This window comes from Chanodichthys erythropterus, chromosome 10 (genome assembly GCF_024489055.1).
Source record: "Chanodichthys erythropterus isolate Z2021 chromosome 10, ASM2448905v1, whole genome shotgun sequence".
NCBI classification, from domain to species: Eukaryota; Metazoa; Chordata; class Actinopteri; order Cypriniformes; family Xenocyprididae; genus Chanodichthys; species Chanodichthys erythropterus.
The window spans coordinates 3,684,850-3,704,245 of record NC_090230.1 but is presented as its reverse complement, the minus strand read 5'-3'; the positions used below and the strand labels follow the sequence as shown (position 1 = coordinate 3,704,245).

The following is a 19,396-nucleotide window of genomic DNA, read 5'->3' as shown; positions in this document are numbered from 1 at the left end:
TACAAACACGCCATCTGCGCTGCATGGGAAATTTCTTCACACAATCTGATAATGTAAGGTAGAAAGGAGACCGGTTTAACACACAGGTTTAGACTAGCATTTTGGTAAAAAAAAAAAAAAGCTAGACATAGTTGCTATAAAAAGGTATTTCAAGGAAATATGAAAATATAAAAAATGGTAGAGAAAACAATTTATAATATATCTTGAGATATTTTCAGTCAGACATTCGCAGTTGATAAAATAATCTTAAACTGCATGAATCATACAGAGCATTTACATTTTTAAAATGATTACAGAATGAAATACAGAAAAAAAGCACAAAAAAAGACGATGCAAACAAGCTCATGATATTACATTTAAAGTACCACAAAATGCCAAAAGTTTCCCAGCCCAAGATGATGTATGTACAGAATATACACAATTTACACCCCTTATTCTGTAGTAGGATTATGTTTCACTTGAATAGTATTTGAACAAATAAAACAGTGGGGTGTACATGCTAACATAGTTGCAGTGTGATGATGTTCAAATGCATATTTGAAAGAGAAAATCTTGCAAAAAAAAAAAAAAAAAACTACACAATGAATGTAATAAAAGTATAGTTTTAAAAAACAAAAAGGTATTATGTAAACTTAAATTGTATTATCCTCGCTCTACAGTCACACAGAGATGGAATTTACCAAAATGTACTGTTTAGCTAAAAATGGGCCTCGTTTATGAAACAAGCAGAAAAAAAAAAAAAAAGTGTAAATTGTTCATGCATTTACTTAAGAATTATTCGGCATGTTTCACAAGTGAGATCCTATGGCTCAAACACATATTACATTACTCTTTTTCATCTGAGAATCTATATAGATATATTTATAGAGCCAAACCATGAATTAAAAACTATATGAAAGAGTTTTATCTACATTTACAATAAAAAGACAAAAACGCAATATAATATGTCACTCAAATGATTATGTGGGCAACAATATTATAAAAAAAATAGTCAATTAAGAAAGGGGGGGTCCCATAAAAAAAAAAAGAGTAAGTTTTGCTCAGGCCTTTTGCTCAGTAGCGGTTGAGTTTGTCTGGGTCATTTGATGCCATCTGGGTGAAGTCTTGGAAAATGTCCTGGTACGTTTCATCTCCTGTAAAAAGAAAACAGCTTGATTATGTGGGGGAAGTATAGAACTATTTACCTGCATCACGCATGCTAAACACACGAGCACATGCTGCAATCAAAACTCAAGAACACAGACAAAGAGAGATGAGCTCCATACCTGCGCTACTTCAGAGCAGAAACTCAGAACAGCAGGAGAATGCAAGATAAAAGAGGAAACGCAGATGTTTGCAGTTGAAAAGCACATGACAGCAAATGATGGTATATGAAGTATATTTATTGACTTTTACATCTGATTCTTCTTGATATCTCTCCTATAGTAGCACATAAAATACATTTTTATGAAATACTGTCAAGTGTTTGGCAATGTGTGGAGATTTCCATTTAAAGAAACGTTCTGGGTTCAAAACAAATTACATGAGCTATAGATGGCCACATAAAATGTTTCTCAGTGTTATGAAAACGATAAAGTACATGAACAGCGCTGCTCAGAAATATACACGTTTTTCATGCTTTGCCGAATTATATATAATAATTCACTTATGGCCTTCTGAACACCTTCATGTTGCATATTAATAAACCTGAGACACTAATTTTAGGCTGTGCTCTGTTAAGAGGTCGCAATAATGATATGCCGCATACAATTTAGATGATTTGTTTAAAAGAGATCATGTCAAGTCAGCGAAAATCTAAGATGTAAACGTCTGTGGCCAAATGAAGCAGAGGAAGAAAATGAAACACTCGTGAACAGCATTGTGCGGCGTAAAGTCCAGCTCTATTGCGCCGCTCTGTGACTGATGCCAGTACTGCAACTCTACATAATAATTAACCCAACTCCTTTGGCACATTAGTTTAGACTAAATTAAATGAACAAAATATAATATTCATAACAACATTCAGACTGTCAAAATTCACTTGAAATATACCTGAATAATCTAGAAAATACATAATTTAATCTATTCCACAAAAAATTATATATAAAAAAAATAAATCAGCTAAATATAGATTAGATAGATAGATAGATAGATAGATAGATAGATAGATAGATAGATAGATAGATAGATAGATAAAAGTGATACTTTGTGCTAAAATAGATGTTACGTATTGGTCTGTTTTGTTAACTCTGATGTTGTTAACAAAACACACATTCATAATTATTTATAATTTTATCTATTGTCAAAAGCAGTGGTCTTTGATCCAGAACTAACACTGAATTGTACAGACCTACTATGTCTTCATGGATGTAATATTTATAAACACACTGATTTGATTTAGACAGATTCACTTCCCAAGTACATCAAATGATGTGATAAATACCAGGAATGTGCCAGAATGATCATAAATATACTGAGCTTTCATTGCAGCACTCTTTTAGACAGTTTTAAGACTAATATACACATAAATACACATGTAAATAAGGTGCATATACTGTATATAAAGTACAGTTACGTCACTCTTTCACAAGACTTGTTATTGCACGTGTTCCAGCAGTAACATCCTATATTATTGTTCACTTGGGCTAGATGAACCCATCCTGGGGCCAAATGAAGCTCAGCTTCAAATACTGGGTACATTCACAGCTGTTGTGCATTTGCTACAGGTTGTGGCGATTTGGGAGTAATTGATGCATGTTAGGAGTCTCTGAGCTGTAAACTAATGAACTCTTCCATACACTTCCGGTACTGCATTTCAGTAGGGCTGTTCGAGTTATATTGACCTGATTGACTGTACATACCCTCCGATTCACGCATCTCCTCATTCATCTTGGCCAGCCGAAGCCTGTCAGGCAGACACAGAAACAAAGACCACATTAAACATTTTATGATCAACACAAATTTCTCAATAAGCATCAAACGTGTGGAAATGCTAAGCTAGGGGAACTTACAACGTGACAATATCAGCGTTTGCTGCCTTGACTGCGATTGAAAGTGGCGTTTGATTCTCTACGTCTGCTGCGTTCTGATTGGCTCCCCGTTTTAGAAATAAACATGCTTGCCTGCAGTAGCGAAAAACATTAAACCAGGAGTCACAACTAAGAAAAACAAAAACTGCATCATTGTCATGCGTGTAGAGCAAAACTAACCCAGTATGGCCCAGTATAGTGGCATGATGTAAAGGTCCTCTGCCGAGTTTGTCCTGCTGATTGACACTGGCTGAATTTTGGAGGAGGAATTCACAGGTGACGAGAGAACCCTTATACAGACACAAAAGGTGATAAACGCATAAGACACTTTCAAAAGCTCAGCCTTTGCTGTAAATATAAGTCGAAATAAAACGGCATTCATAATTATTTCTGTAATGTGGTGCATTACGATTTCAAATTTTTGCCAGAAATTATTTTTGGATTAACATGCATTGAATAAGATGCACTCATGATGAATCATACAATTAGACCAAGAACATTTATTATTTGAAAGTAAAAGCAATTATAACAAAATTAAAAATGTATTGAGCATGATTAATTGCGGTATGTCGACAAAAAACAATAGCTAAAAAACAAAATAATATAAGCAATAAATTTAAAATAAATCATGAAACAAAATGTACAAAAAAACCCAAAACAAAAACCCCAAAACAAAAGCAATATGAAAAAAAAAAAAATCCCCACAAAAAGCAAGAATTAGTATATGTTGCATTCATTTGTTTTTTTTGTTTTTTTTTGTTTTTTTTAAATATGGTAAGTAGAAAAAAAAAAAAAAATAGATGAATGGTCCATTTATTTGTTTTTAGCTTTAAAAAAAATAAAAATAAAATATTTATTTATATATTAATTATATTATATTATATTATATTATATTATATTATATTATATTATATTATATTATATTATATTATATTATATTATATTATATTATATTATATTATATTATATTATATACTACCGCTCAAAAGTTTGGGATCGGTAAGATTTTTAAGGTTTTTAAAAGAAGTTTCGTCTGCTCACCAAGGCTACATTTATTTAATTACAGTAAAATACAGTAAAAACAGTAATATTGTGAAATATTATTACAATTTAAATTAACTGTTTTCTATTTGAATATATTTTACAAAGTATTTTATTCTCGTGTTGACAAAGCTGAATTTTCAGCATCGTTACTCCAGTCTTCAGTGTCACATGATCCTACAGAAATCATTCTAATATGAGGATTAGTTCCTCAAGAAACATTTATGATTATTTTCAATGTTGAAAACAGTTGTGTACTTTTTTTCCTTGATGAATAGAAAGTTCAAAAGAACAGCATTTATCTGAAATACAAAGCTTCTGTAGCATTATACACTACCGTTCAAAAGTTTGGGGTCAGTAAGAATTTTTATTTTTTTGAAAAGAAATGAAAGAAATTAATACGTTTTTTCAGCAAGGATGCATTAAATCAATCAAAAGTGGCAGTAAAGACATTTATAATGTTACAAAAGATTAGATTTCAGATAAACACTGTTCTTTTGAACTTTCTATTCATCAAATAATCCTGAAAACAAATATTGTACACAAATATTTTGTACAATTGTAAACAATAAATGTTTCTTGAGCAGCAAATTGACATATTATAATGATTTCTGAAGGATCATGTGACACTGAAGACTGGATTAATGATGCTGAAAATTCAGCTTTCCATCACAGGAATAAATTACATTTTAAAATATTTTCAAATAGAAAACAGTCATTTTAAATTGTAATAATATTTCACAATATTACTGTTTTTACTGTATTTTTAATTAAGTAAATGCACCCTTGGTGAGCAGACGAAAAACATTAAAACATTCTTTTAAAAACATTACAAATCTTACTGATTCCAAACTTTTTTGAGTGGTAGTGTACATATACAGAAGAAATCCCTTTCTATGCCCAGCCCAGTGCAGTTGTGTCAAAACATTCCTTAGCTGGTTGTTTGATGACTGTTTATTTGTAATAAACGCTTTGAGAAACAGTCCAACTATGGCAGCGGAGGACTATTATTCTGTTGTACAGAACTGTGGAAAAACTGAAACGGTTGACCAATTAGCGGAAAGAGGCATTTCGTGTACACCCGTGTGAAAATCGAATATTTAAGACAAAAAACCCACACACCCACCAGAAGACTGTCCAAGGTGGTATGTGAACAGCAGCAATGTGTATGAAGCACAGAAAGGCTTTTCTATAACTAGATCTCTTGAAAAGGTTAATTTTGCAATTTTACACCAATTTATCAGATTTCATGTGTGAAAGTGGCTTTGGCCTTGAGCATATTCTCCTCACCCCATGAACAGCCATTATTAGTGGTGTCCTGTTCTCATCGTCTGTGTTGGTCCAGTTAACTTCGCCTCCATGCGCGAGAGCTTCAGCCATGTCGGGCAAACTGCGAGAGAAAGAGGCCCAGTACAGCTGCAGGCCGGGGGTGAACTGCTTCGGCTCACAGAAAACCATCAGATCTTTACCAGAACATTCTTCTGGAGGCTCGGAGATATGCGTCTCTGTTGTTTCTGAATGAAAGGTGAAGTCAGAGCTTGATCAATATCACATGAGAACAAACACAAAATTTGTATAAAGAACTTTCAATCGAGCTGAATAATGACACCGTTGTTGTTTTTTTAAAACCTGCTTTACAGCTGGAAATGTATTCTTTTCATAACTGACGAATTGTGCAATGTTATTTTCTTGTTTATTACTGTTAAGATGTTTTGTATAAAGTGCCATATACATAAATGTGACATGACTTGTCTTGACTTGAATATGGGCCATGAGTATTGTATGTAGCATGGAAGTGAGGCTGTAAAGTATAAAGTTTCTTCAAACTCAATGGTTAAGCTCTTCTTTCCTTTTATGGAAAAGAAAATGCCTTGACATTCTGCTAAATAACTTATTTTACAAGAGAATGTTGAAGTGACATGAAAGTGACATGAAAGACAATTTTCATTTCTAAATTTTGAGCAATTCCTTTGGTTTGATTAATTAAATTACTTACTTAACGAATCGCGTTAGTAAGTGTGATCATTTTCGGAAGCTTGTTTCCACCACGATTTTTTTTTTTTTTTTAAGGTAATTGAAAATTCTGACTTTTCCCACAAAATTCTGAGCTATAAACGTGGAATTAGGGGGAAAAGTCAGAATTGCAAGTTATAAACTTGGAATTGCAAGAAAAAAAGTAAAAAAAAAAAAATACAAGCTTATATCTGAATTGCGAGAAAACATCAGAATGGCAAGTTCTAAACTTGGAATTGGAAAAAAAATAAAAAATAAATAAAAAATAAAAATTGCACGTTATAAACTTGGAATTGCAAGAAAATTGCGAGTTTATATTTTGAAGTTGCAAGAAAAAGTCAGAATTGCAAGTTTATATCTCATAATTGCAAGAAAAAAGTCAGAATTGCATGTGATTTTCTCAGAGAAGTCAGAATTCTGAGTTATAACAAAGACTATAGAACAGCACAAGGCGTGTCACTTGTATTGTTTTGAATGGGAGAAAGTGTAATGCGCAATATGGCGGAATAAAATAAGAGCCAATCGCTGACTGGTAAAGTCATTGCGTCACTGCAGCGGCCGTTAGAAGCACTGGTTTCTATAGAAACAGTCAGACGCGCGCCTCTGAAATGAGACAAAAGAGATGCGTATTTAGGACTGCGCATGCGCATTAGCTTGATCCAGCCTAAAAAATATTTTTTGGTCATGATTCGAGTGTTTGGGAAAAAAATTAGACTGTTGTTGTCAGAATTCACTGGTGATTTCAAATATGTAATTTAATCGAAAGCTTGGCAAACAGCTTTGGAGAATTTGATGTTTCCCCATTCAAAGAGATAGGAGTTGCATGGATGCCCAGGATGCCTGAGAGGCGTTTCAAAGATGGCCGCCAAGTGAAATGACTTGTCTTAAAGGGACTTTGGTTTATAGTCATACTGATATATAACCACAAATGTTAGGCCACATTTTACAGCACTACAAACAAGCACAGCAAACCTGGAGTTTCTTTTTTAAGCTACATTTTAAAATCTAAATTATCATCAGCAAATTTTTTTTTTCCCTAAATTGTGCAGGCTTCTTTCCCTGAAGCTCATGTGTTGGTCAGTGGCGATCAGACTGACCTGTGTCGTCGAGCGTGTTGGAGGAAGCACTTGTACTCAACATCTCTCTGCTTCCATCTGATTGGTTCTGCGTTTCACCGTCTGTACTTTTCACTGTCAAACAGAGATCAACTTACAGACTGACTCTTCTGCAATACAGTATGCAAACCAGCAACATCACAAAACAAAGCGTGAAACAAAACATGAAAACGAATGGAAACATCCACAGGAGAAAAGAAATATGTATAAGCAATGTTAAAGTTCCTTACAAGAAATGTATGATGGGATGTTGAGCGATGGAGAGATTCTGCAATGTTTTCTTCACAGAAAAGCCAGCAGGGTGTTGATTGAGCAAATTTCAGTTAAAGAAATGTATCTATATATTACACAATAAACAGGCATAATTAGTCAATTAAATATATTATTTATATTATAATTATGTGTAATATAATTACTGATTATTAATGAAAATTATTTGTTTAGTTGCATGACTGTTGAATTTCACTGAATTCCAATTCAGTAAATTTCTCTTCCTGTCATTCAATTCAAAATCCTGTAGAATCTGTGACCAGTTCAAATCAAATTTGCACTCATGAAATGAAAGTGTGACATTCTGAATTTTGCTCAACCGTGACACTGAAATAAGACAGCGGGAGGGACACAGACAGCTGTACTTACAATGACGTGGCTTGGCGGAGGAGTTAAAGTAGGAGAAGAGAGAATCAAGCTCATCTACACAGAAGAGAGACTCGAGGTGCGCTTCAGCAACACAAAAGCCGGGAGCAGGGTTAGGATCGTACAAACAGAGAGGAGCAGAAACACAGAGTAAAAGCATTTGGTTGAGCCTCAGGCCCCGTTCACATCATCAACTAGAGGTCTTCTCAGGTCCTAAGATCTGTATCCGACATGAATCATTTCTTACCTGAACGCGACGTGCATAAATTAACTTTTAAAAATTAAAAACCAAATTCGAGACAGACCCAATCAAATTAGACCAGAGTCTGACCCAATGGCAATTTTTTTAAAAACCTGACTAGACCTTAATGTAAAAGAGGCATCGACGTTAAACTGTAGATTTCAAAGTATTCCCATCTTCCTACCAAATTCATTCTCCGGTCCTTCTTTGTAACCTTTACGTTAGATGTGTTGTTAAGCCATGTTGCCAGATAGCCAATAGCTACTCTGTGTGTGTCAAAAATGTGGGAGAATATGCTTTCCGTGGATTTTCACAAATTGTTTTGTTTGAAAAATATGAAAATATCAGTTATTGTTTAAAATGTACAGTTACAGTTTAATTTTTGTTCATTTGATTTAGTTGATTATTTCGGCATCAACTGCATTTAGATTTTTTAATTTGTTTTGTAATCAATATCACAAATCTTTATTTCTTAGCTGGGAAGAGCAATTCCAAGAATATAAACAGTTCACAAGCTTAATGTTGAACTTCAGACGACAAGGAAAATTACATTAACATTAATATTAACAAGCAAATGCCTATTGAAGGGGATAATAACGTTGTCATTAGGGGTGTATTGAGACACTTAGCTCATGAGATGTGATGAGACAAGTGATTGGGTTAAGGAGACGAGACACAGTACTAAGAAATCCTCAATGACAAAATTAGACAAAAAAAAATCATGGCACGAGATCTCGTCAAACCCCTAGTTGTCATTTGCTTTAAATAAAATATTTTGTACAACCGAAACAAATAATGGAAAGTTGGCATATTTTAAAAGAATTCGGGTCTTCTTGGGTCCAATCAGTAAAAAGCACATTTATTTATAAGACCCAAGGCGGCTAATATCAGACTCAAGGCACTTGTCAAAGTTTTGGACCCAGTCGAGTCTCTGGTGTGGTTGGAAATCAAAAACCAATTCCAATTGTATACTTAAGGTCAGAAATTGAATATTTGTTATAAAATTCTCAATTTGTGCTCTTGCGCTTGAACAAAACAGTCTCCTTGTAAAAACAGTCTTAAAGGTGCCCTAGAACGTTCTTTTACAAGATGTAATATAAGTCTAAGGTGTCCCCTGAATGTGTCTGTGTAGTTTCAGCTCAAAATACCCCATAGATTTTTTTTTTTATTAATTTTTTTGACTGCCTATTTTGAGGCATCATTAACTGTGCACCGATTCAGGCTGTGGCCCCTTTAAATCTCGCGCTCCCTGCCCCCCATGAATTATACAGACTGCAAGTGTTTAAAAATGAAAACAGCGACGGCTCTGGTCTCCATGAATACAGTAAAAACCATGGTAACTTTAACCACATTTATCAGTACATTAGCAACATGCTAACGAAACATTTAGAAAGACAATTCACAAATATCACTAAAAATATCATGTTATTATGGATCATGTCAGTTATTATCGCTCCATCTGCCATTTTTCGCTATTGTTCTTGCTTGCTTACCTAGTCTGATGATTCAGCTGTGCACATCCAGACGTTAATACTGGCTGCCCTTGTCTAATGCCTTGAACATGAGCTGGCATATGCAAATATTGGGGGGGGGGGGGGGGTGTACATATTAATGATCTGTTATGTAACAGTGTTATTTTGAGATTCACCTGTTCTTCGTAGGTCTTTTAAACAAATGAGATTTACATAAGGAGGAAGCAATGGAGTTTGAAACTCACTGTATGTCTTTTCCATGTACTGAACTCTTGTTATTCAACTATGCCAAGGTAAATTCAATTTTTGATTCTAGGGCACCTTTAAAGTGCCCCTATTATGCTATTTTAAAAGTTCCTAATTTTGTTTTGAAGGGCTCCTACAATATATTTACATGTATACGTATTAAAAAAAAAAAAACGAACACTTGAATTATCTCATAATATACACTCTAAAAAGTAATTCGGGGGACCAGTCACCACAACTTAAATAAATGCATGGTTGCAAGTTAAAAATTCTAATTCATTATGTTAATTAAACCTTTTAAGTTGCAAACATTATTTTGTTGAGTTCTGTTGACATAATAATATTGATCATTACATCAACTTAATATTGTTTGTAATTTAAACAAATTGCTGCATTAATTGGCTTTTCTTTAAAAAAAGAAAGAAATTAAGTTGTAGTAACAAAGAAATTGCCTTGATAACTTCATAAATTAGGCAGTGGATTTCTAGTTCCCAGCATGCTTTGCATAGGACTGGATAAGGAGAATAAACGTTGAAACTAAATGTTAATTTATTTGTTTTTAGTGAAGGGATAGACCTATTAGTCTTTAATGCTGTTATGTCTGACATTTAAAAGAGTTTCTGTTGAAGTTTTTGTGGTTACCATTGTGCTGAAGAGTAGATGAAGGTAAACACTACATTGACTCTAAGCAACGGCTGTGCTAATGCCAGTGACAATAGACCTATTTTGTCTTTGCAAACAGCGATGACATCGTGGAAGCCAAAGAACAAAAGAATAAAAAAAAAAAAAAAGTTTATTTTGAGTTTATATCTCACAATTCAGACTTTTTTTCTTGCAAATCAGAGTTTATATCTCACAATTTTCTCACAAAATTGTGAGATACAGTATTCTTTTCCTCAGAATTGCGAGTTTATATCCCACAATTCTGACTTTTTTACCCTCAGAATTGTGATATTGTTATATAAACACAATTTTAAGTTATAAAATCTGAACTGGGAGATAAAAACATGTAAATGCAAAAATATTATAGGCTATGTTTAAAAGTTATCTATGTAAAATGTTATAGGTTTTAATAATATTTCATACTGTAACTGCTATGTATGTATGTCCTCTATAAACTGCATATGTGAATATTACATTGACTTACTGTTTACATCAAATTCATGCATCGATCAGCAGAATTGGAATCGCTAAAATTCAAACAATACCCAACCCTAGTCTCAGGTCGGGCCTTGGGTTTTCGTATTGAAGTGGACCCGTGAAGACCTCTACCATGAACATCCGTCTATGGTGATTACACCACTTGGATGATGATAGATGATAATACCAGCTAAACGGGGTCATGGCAAGACAAAGCAAAGGTTAAATCGAATCAGCAGAGGGTCCAAGTTGCAGGATCGAGAAGACGGATCACACTGGGATTGATCAGACCTGATGATCTACTCACCAGAGGAACCAGAGGCTGGACGGGGTTTTGATGTTGACGGTCCACTTGTAGGTTGGGCATCCGAGCAGCCGCTGAGACGTTTATCTTGCTTACTGAGTGATAAAACCTTCTGCCTGATCTCATCTTCTGACCGTCTCTGTATAAACCTTCGCTCCACATACTTGGCTTTAATGTAGGCCTCCACCTCATGCCTGTGGGTCACAAGACACAAACAGTGAACTTTTACACTTGAAAATTATTTTTTGTTTTCCATCATTTCCATACATTTTTTATAAAGTAATCTTGGTTTATATTGTTCCATGTTTAATACTGTTCATACTTCACTAAATATCTTTGGCACCACAGCTACACAGCTAAAAATTAAAAAAAACAAAACAAAGGGTTGTCATTACGAATTACAATTATTTTGTTATGCTTTTGAAATATTTTTATTTATTTTTATTTTTATTTTTTATGTTGTTCTGCTCACCAAGGCTGCATTTATTTGATCAAAAATACAATACAAACAGCAATATTGTAAAATATTATTACCACTTAAAATAGCTGTTTTCTATGTGAATATATGTTAAAATGTAATTTCTATCTTTTTTTTTTTTTTTTTTTTTTTTTTTACCTGGGATCTCCTGGTTGTGGTTTTCTGGCTCCTAGTTCTTCTCGTCGAGCCTCGTATATCTGATTTAAGGCACCATTTCCCAGCTCACACATCAACTTAATAAAAAAAAGGAACTGTATTATTCAATCATATACAAGAACTGTTTCCCCAAAAAGCTGGACCATTTTAGAATGAGGAAAAAATACTCTTGAAAAATCTTGACAAACGAAAATGTGTCTTTTTCCTATTTTAACTGACAGACAAACTCTGCAAAGCTTAAACCTGGTGCAATGAATGTCTAAAAATGATCAATGAATTCACGTGTACGAGGTAATGAGATGTTTATAAGATGAAAGAGATGGACAGATGTTCATATGCTCTAACAAACATCTGTCGATCCACATCCATATGTTCATTACAGGATTGAAGCCTCGTGTCTCACCTTGAGCAGTTCAGGCTCCCATGTGTCCAACGTCAGAGATCTGACCTTAGAAAAATGAACTCCAAGACTCCTGACAAACAAAAAACATATATATATTATAATATATAATTACAATAAGTTGCAAACATTTTATATATATATATATATTATATACATACACACACACACGCACAATATATATGCTGACAATTGTCTTTTTTTAATTATTGTCGTTGTGTGAAACATTTTTCTGTTTGGCCAATGTGTCAGCTCTGTGCTGTGCTATGATGTGCTAGATCCAGTTGCCCACTGACATATTCATGTCATATTTACTGTGTGCTGTATGTAAAATTTGAACTTCCTTGTCTTTATTTGAAAAAAAAAAAAAAAAAAAAAAAAAAAAAAATGCTGACTTCACCTGTTATCTGATTTATTGTAAATTGGACATGAATACCCTCTCAAGTCGTATTTACCACTGGGAAGCTCAGGAATAATTTTGATACCCAAGTTCCCAAGTTGGGCAGGCCACAAACTTCATTGTATTGTATATTTTACAGACAGCGAAAATAGCCTGTATTTGACCGAAATCTTGTGTGCAGCACTCGCAAGAGGGAACCATTTAAGCTATGAATTATCAAGATGAGCACTACCCCCAGAGTCTCCTGAGAGGGGGGAGGATGGAGACCCAGTGGGACAGTTACACCGGTAATGGCTAGGAACGAAAATAAGACTATAAGAAAGCTGAAGCAAACAACATTGACTGGAGAGGATGTCACAGCAAGATGCCAATGCAGCAAAATTTTTAAAAACATCAGAGGGCTCAAGATACACCAGAGCAAGTCCACGTGAAGAACAACAGTGGCTCAAGTGAAGCGCATGGATCTAGTGTCCAGAGAGACGAACGACAGCTCCAGCCAGAAAGCACACCACAGAGCTGAAGATCTCTTCGCACTCAAGTCGCCCCAACACCAGCGATCAAGTAAGCCACTCTCCAGTTTTCCCTATCCATTCACTGAGGAAAGAGAGGCTCAAATGGCCAAAAGCCTCGGACAACAACACATGGACGCAGTTAGATGGCATCCTGGGAGCCACTTCAATGGGCCAAGTCCACAGAAAAATCGACTCGCTCACAACCATCACATACAACCTTGCCAAAGAATGATATTATATAGTATATATATATATATTATATATATATATATATTATATATATATTATATATATATATATATATATATATATATATATATATATATATATATATATATATATATATATATATATATATATATATATATATATATATATATATATATATATATATCCACCATGCTCAAATATCAGCCACCATGCTCTCTAAAATATCAGCATCAACCACAAAAAACAAAACAATATCAGTGAACCACTACTCTGAAGAATAACTGCAGTAAAGTGTAGGCAGACACACACCTGTGTATTCCAGAGCACTGTATGCAGAGAGTGATGCCCAGATTGATGCTCGCCCAGCGCGGGTCCGGCTGCCCACAATCACAGCAGCTGTTGTTTCCAGCTATGGCCATGACCCTTTGCAGCGCACTTTCACCCTTAAGAGACTTCTCCTTCGCATCGCCACCAGAGTCCAGACTGCCTGTAGATGTAGACGACTTTCTGTCCATCTTCTGCCAAGCACATTCCACTGTTATCAAAGCGCTGATGGTTTTCATAGCATCTCTAGCTTGGCATAAAGTAGGTGAATGAAATAGTAATTGAGGTACCTCTACGTCCTCTGCTTTGTCCCTGAAGGCTGTAGCGATACTGTTTTGGACGGCTTTGATCCAGGCCTGCCTGAGTTTTTCAGAATCCGCTTGCATCATACAGCTCCTTTAGTAGAAAGAACATCAACTATCTGTACAGTTATGCACAGCAAAATAATCATACAAGAATCAGTATTTTGTCTTTTTTAGTGAAATATGATCTTTTATTAAAAAAAAAAAAAATCTAACCTTTCACTGAAGTAAAAGACTTAAAAGTAGAGGGAAAATTGCATTGTGAATTTTTTTTTTTTTCCTCCAAAACACAGCCACAATTATTGAAATTCTTTTTAGCACACCAGGGTGACTAGGAACATATTATCCAACTATGACTTCCTGTTTCACAGGGCTATAAATATATATTTGAGGAAACACAAAGGCCAAATTAGGCCAAAGGCCTTTATCATCCTTCACAAGGGTTAAAACCTTAACAGACAATTCAGGTGTTCAAAAAGTAAACATGACTTTGTGTTCCTTGCAAAAATAAAACTGATCAGAGTGATCATAATTTTGTTCTTATACTCACTTTGTTGGAGAAACAACTTCAAAACAGAATCTGCGCTCAATGTCCTCGCAGTGTTTGACGGTGCATAACCGCAAGTCTTCCACCACAACTGTAGGGTTATCCTGAAATATAATACCAAAACGACTGCTAAAAACACAGCCGAAGTTTGACAATTTTGTTTGTTCTTTCATATTATCCAAGGATTACCTTAAATTTCTTTTGGTACACTAGCTGATTGTTCTGAATTGAGAACCATCGCCTGCAAATAAAATGCAAATAGCAACAATGGAAATTTTGTTGATGTGTATGTGATTAACTGGAACTACCCACTAACTAGACCATTAGTTACTGCTGTAAGGAGACACAGTATGAATGCATGTCTTGTCACTGACCTGTTCCACGTTTTGAAGGCGTTACTGGCCCTCTTGAACAGATATCCCTCCATGACAATCCCATTTTCTGCATCCACATTGTACTCCAGCTTAGTGTCGTCATTTGAGAAGTCCTGAGCAGAAAAGGCAAAAAAAAAAAAAAAAGGAATTGAATCAGTCAATATCAATAAACATGCTGTATAAACACTCCACACACATTTTGGCTGACAACACGATGCACACTCAATGTTTTGCTAATGGACGATAGATAGATGATAAAAGCACAAGATCACAAGAAGAACATTATACTTGAACTTAGTATCTGTCAAATCATGGAGTAACCTGAGGTTAAGTGGTTTGCTTGTAACAACAGCTAACACTTTAAAAGCCCAGGGGTCCGTTCTTCATACCTCGTTTAATACATATTAAATGATTTAACAGATGGCAGAATGCAAGTTTTGCGACTGAAGTCAAAAGTACATTTTTTTTTCTTCATTTGTTCGTTGCATGCATTACTATTGAAATGACTGTATTTTGTCTGTGAAATTCAGCTGAGCAATTGTAAATGTGACAGCTTTACACTATACACTTGTTCAGAAACCAAAATGGCCAATTACAAATACCAATGATTAGATGTACGAATAGTGAATTTATTTACAGTGCACTAGGCATGACATCACAGCAGTGTACGAAATCGTGATAAGCACTCTGACCACTCAATGTTGTTCACTTTAAGGATAATCTAAGATCCCTGCTTCCTGTAGATGTCATGTGAGCTGGGCTGAGCTCAGACTAGTTAAGTCAAGCCCAGCTGAGTTCAGACTAGCAAAGCCCCAGTAATACTAGAGCGTCACTGGATCCTGTGTTTTTGTCTGGCTGTTTTATCATGGAGTGAAACCTCAAACAACTGAAGACAGATAAGTGTGACATACTAGTAGATGAGGTTAGTTTACAGCCTGATCCGTATGTTGCGTGTATCCAGTTTGATCTGCTCTGGTCCGCACTAGTCTTAGATACTCTTACATAATATCTCCAGTGAACAGGGGAGAACAGAACTCACAAATGGTAAGATACCCAAATCATCATCCATTTAGCAGACCCTTTTTTCAAAGTGACCTACAGACACTTAACCAGCGGAAGTTTTGGTTCATTTCAGGGGTTTGAGAAAATGTCAGTGGTAAGCAAAAAGTTTGTCTGCTCTGAAATAATTCAGCCCCCCTTTTAAGTGTGCTTACAGCATGCATGAGAATGTAACAATTATTGTATTTTAATAATAATAATAATAATAAAAATTTATAATACTTTGCAATTAAGGTTTAATTTGTTAAAAGCATTAGGTACCATTAAATAATTATGAACAATACTTTTACAATATTATAATCTATGTTACATTCTAGGTTGACTTTAAATATATAATCAGTATCATACATTTTCTATACAATCATACAGTTGCTATGCAAGTTCTATACATTAATACATTAAAGTTCTATTAAATGTTTTTTGAACAAATATGAATTAACAAAAGCATATTTATACATTAACATTAATAAATAATGTAAAAATGATGCCGAATGCATTCATTAAAGTTAACAAATGGAACCGCATACTAAAGTGATACCAAAAATGTTATTGCCTTATATCTATGTTGCAGAAATATATGAAAATGGCACCATTTAATTGGACTGAGACCTGAAATGGGCTAAAATGAGATCTGAATTCACTTTCAAGGCCAGTGACAGTGTGAACGATAACAGAACTGGGTTCTCTGTCACTTTTTGATCCACCTACAACAATCTACCTCTACATGAACTACAGACCATGGCATTCAGCATGACCCTTTGCTTGTATGTTTACAGCAGGACAAGCAAAATGAAAACAACAGCACCAACTGTTATTAAAAAGCAGATTTGGTTTCCATTTCTTAGTAACCTGATCAAGCCATAAGCTGATATGTGAGCCTGTCGGCTTAATATATACAGGGTGCCAGGACCAAAGAATAGGGCTACAGCTGTTACCAAAACCACAGAATAGCCTACTGAACCTGGAGCTCTTCCTTTAGCTCAGATATTCCAGATAAATCAATTCAAGTTTTTAGTGATGTGAAAATCGATTTCATATTATACTAATGAATTTATCATACCTTTCCAATTTTTCATACCACTGTATTTTCTTGATGGTTACACAACCTGCCTTTTTGAGCTATTAAAAGTAAATTATTTTTCAAAAAAAATCATCTTTTCATCATGACAGACATCCATATTTGTCACTGACCGACTGATATTCATTCAAACACAGCAGTACCAGCTATATATATATATATATATAAACTGATCACTAGATGCATAAAACAGTCATTTACAAAATAAAATTAGCCATGTAGCTTCAATGCAAACCTGTACTTATGTATATAACATAGTATTCATTATGAAAATCCCATCCTGAAGAACCAATACTACATAAAAGAAAACACATCAGAACAAGAAAACCAAACAACAGATTACATAAGATGATGACCTGACGTCTAAATTAAAAAAATTTCAGAATTTAGGCAAGATGTCACACCAAGCTCCCAAGAGGCAACAGGAGACATTTGCTTTTAGCACATCTCAAAGTCAAAACAATAGTAAGATTAACTCACCAGATACCACACATAGTGGAACCTACTGAAGATCTTCATGCCGAAGACAACAGCGTGCGTGTGTTTCTATGTGTGTGTGTGTTTCAGCAGTGCATCTAACTTCCAAACATTATTGTAACAGTCCAGTCAGTGTTGACTACGATCACCTGAACTGAAATGAGCCTCTACACACTGTACATTAAGCGTGTTTGAGTGTGTACCTACATGTATATGAAGACTGAGACGGGCATAAAGTTTGGTAACCATTGCTAGCTCCTCCCCTTCAGGAAAGCTCTAGTATGTGTGTGCGTGTGTGTGTGTGTGTGGTTGATGAATGAATTAATTAACTGTGGCTCATGGGTTAGAGTCACCAATCCAAGAAGAGCATTAAACATTTACACTGTCGGCAATGCACTTTGGTACAGCTCTGTTTTGAGTATTTTCTTCTAGAGTGCAAGTACAGTAGTATGATTAACTCTTTATTCTATAGTTACAACCACCATAAACAAATTTCAATGTGTTTTTGACAACTCGTCAATCATTTTTTAAATAGGGCTGTCAATGTTAACACATTAACACATGTAATTAATTAAAAATACTTAACGTGTTCAAATAATTGAATGCAAATAACTGGATTTTTTTTTATTTTTTTTATCTAGTTTTTAATGTTGTTTATGTCTACGTGGTGTTTTTAATATGCTTTAAAATGAACACTCCACTTTTTTTTTTTTTGAAAATAGGCTAATTTTCCAACTCCCCTAGAGTTAAACAGTTGAGTTTTATAGTTTTCGAATCCATTCAGCCGATCTCCGGGTCTGGCGGTACCACTTTTAGCATAGCTTAGCATAGTTCATTGAATCTGATTAGAACGTTAGCATCTTGCTCAAAAAAGAGTTTCAATTTTTTTTCCTATTTATTTTTCCTATTTAAAAAAAGTTGCGATTTTCTAGGCCGATATGGCTTGGAACTATACTCTCATTCCGGCGTAATAATCAAGGAACTTTGCTTTGCAGGCGCAATGATATTACGCAGGGGGTCATAGGCGGTGCGTAATATCATTGCAGCCTGCTGCACCCATGGTACATGAGTGGAACATGAGCCTATTATGGTGTGTTACTTTAAGGGAAACCACATGCAAATTCATCAGTCGGTATTTTCTCCGTAAAACTGCAGTTTACCAAAGCCAGTCTCAAAAACACTGTATGTCTGCAATCGATGCAATGATCGCACATTGTATTTATGCACAGACTTCATTTCATTCACACATATTCAGGATAATGTTTTGATTTGTCATGTGTATGTTGCCTTGTTTAGTAATTCTGAATGGATCCGTGTACTGTAGTAGGTTTATGCAGTCAGTTTATTTCTTTCTTTTTCTCTCTCATATCTCCATGTGTTTCTGTAAGGTATTACAACTTGACATGTCTAAAACGTAAACAAGCTCTTTGCTCTTGCACTGTACACTGAATTCTGATTTTTGTGTGTGTGTGCTTTTGTGTGCATAAATTTATGAATTATATGGCTTTCTTATATTGTTTGGTTATTAGGCATTCTTGTGGAGTCTCCAAGTGTCCTTTTTTGGAAAGTCACCTATATTTACCTTTAGCTTGGAGAAAATACAATTTTGTGAGAACCGAGAATCGCCCTTCAATCTGTTGGTTTACTTTGCTGGATAAAGCAAATTATGATAAACAAGATAATATGGAATTACTTTTGATCCAAAAATAATGAACGTAACTTTTCAAAAAAACTAATAAAAATAGAAATTGAAACTGAATAAAATGTCTTTGAAACTTAAAAAAAATAAATCGCAGGCAAAATGTTTGACTTTGTTTTTAATACACTGCATGTTTTGCTAACAGTTTCTTTTCTTTCTTTCAC

General features: G+C 34.7%; 1 protein-coding gene across 6 annotated transcripts in view; it reads right to left on the bottom strand.

The window, feature by feature from the left end:
* Positions 1 to 524: 524 nt before the first annotated feature.
* Positions 525 to 19,396, bottom strand: part of LOC137027602 (arf-GAP with coiled-coil, ANK repeat and PH domain-containing protein 2-like) — a 59,638-nt gene continuing 40,766 nt past the window's right edge. For 4 of the 6 annotated variants that reach the window (XR_010896054.1, XR_010896055.1, XR_010896056.1 and 1 more), the window contains 14 exons: positions 14,920 to 15,032; positions 14,735 to 14,786; positions 14,549 to 14,649; positions 13,987 to 14,092; positions 13,682 to 13,890; positions 12,254 to 12,323; positions 11,833 to 11,927; positions 11,220 to 11,410; positions 7,160 to 7,252; positions 5,340 to 5,563; positions 3,189 to 3,298; positions 2,991 to 3,101; positions 1,266 to 2,884; positions 525 to 1,133 (listed from right to left, as the gene is read on the bottom strand). Coding sequence is in view for 2 of the 6 variants with exons in the window: in XM_067395827.1 (XP_067251928.1) it covers positions 1,054 to 1,133; positions 2,841 to 2,884; positions 2,991 to 3,101; positions 3,189 to 3,298; positions 5,340 to 5,563; positions 7,160 to 7,252; positions 11,220 to 11,410; positions 11,833 to 11,927; positions 12,254 to 12,323; positions 13,682 to 13,890; positions 13,987 to 14,092; positions 14,549 to 14,649; positions 14,735 to 14,786; positions 14,920 to 15,032 (1,599 nt within the window). In the remaining 4 variants the exon portion in view is untranslated. Of the gene's footprint in view, positions 1,134 to 1,265; positions 2,885 to 2,990; positions 3,102 to 3,188; positions 3,299 to 5,339; positions 5,564 to 7,159; positions 7,253 to 11,219; positions 11,411 to 11,538; positions 11,573 to 11,832; positions 11,928 to 12,253; positions 12,324 to 13,681; positions 13,891 to 13,986; positions 14,093 to 14,548; positions 14,650 to 14,734; positions 14,787 to 14,919; positions 15,033 to 19,396 lie in introns of those variants that run through there. The other 2 variants (XM_067395827.1, XM_067395828.1) reach the window with 2 other exon arrangements.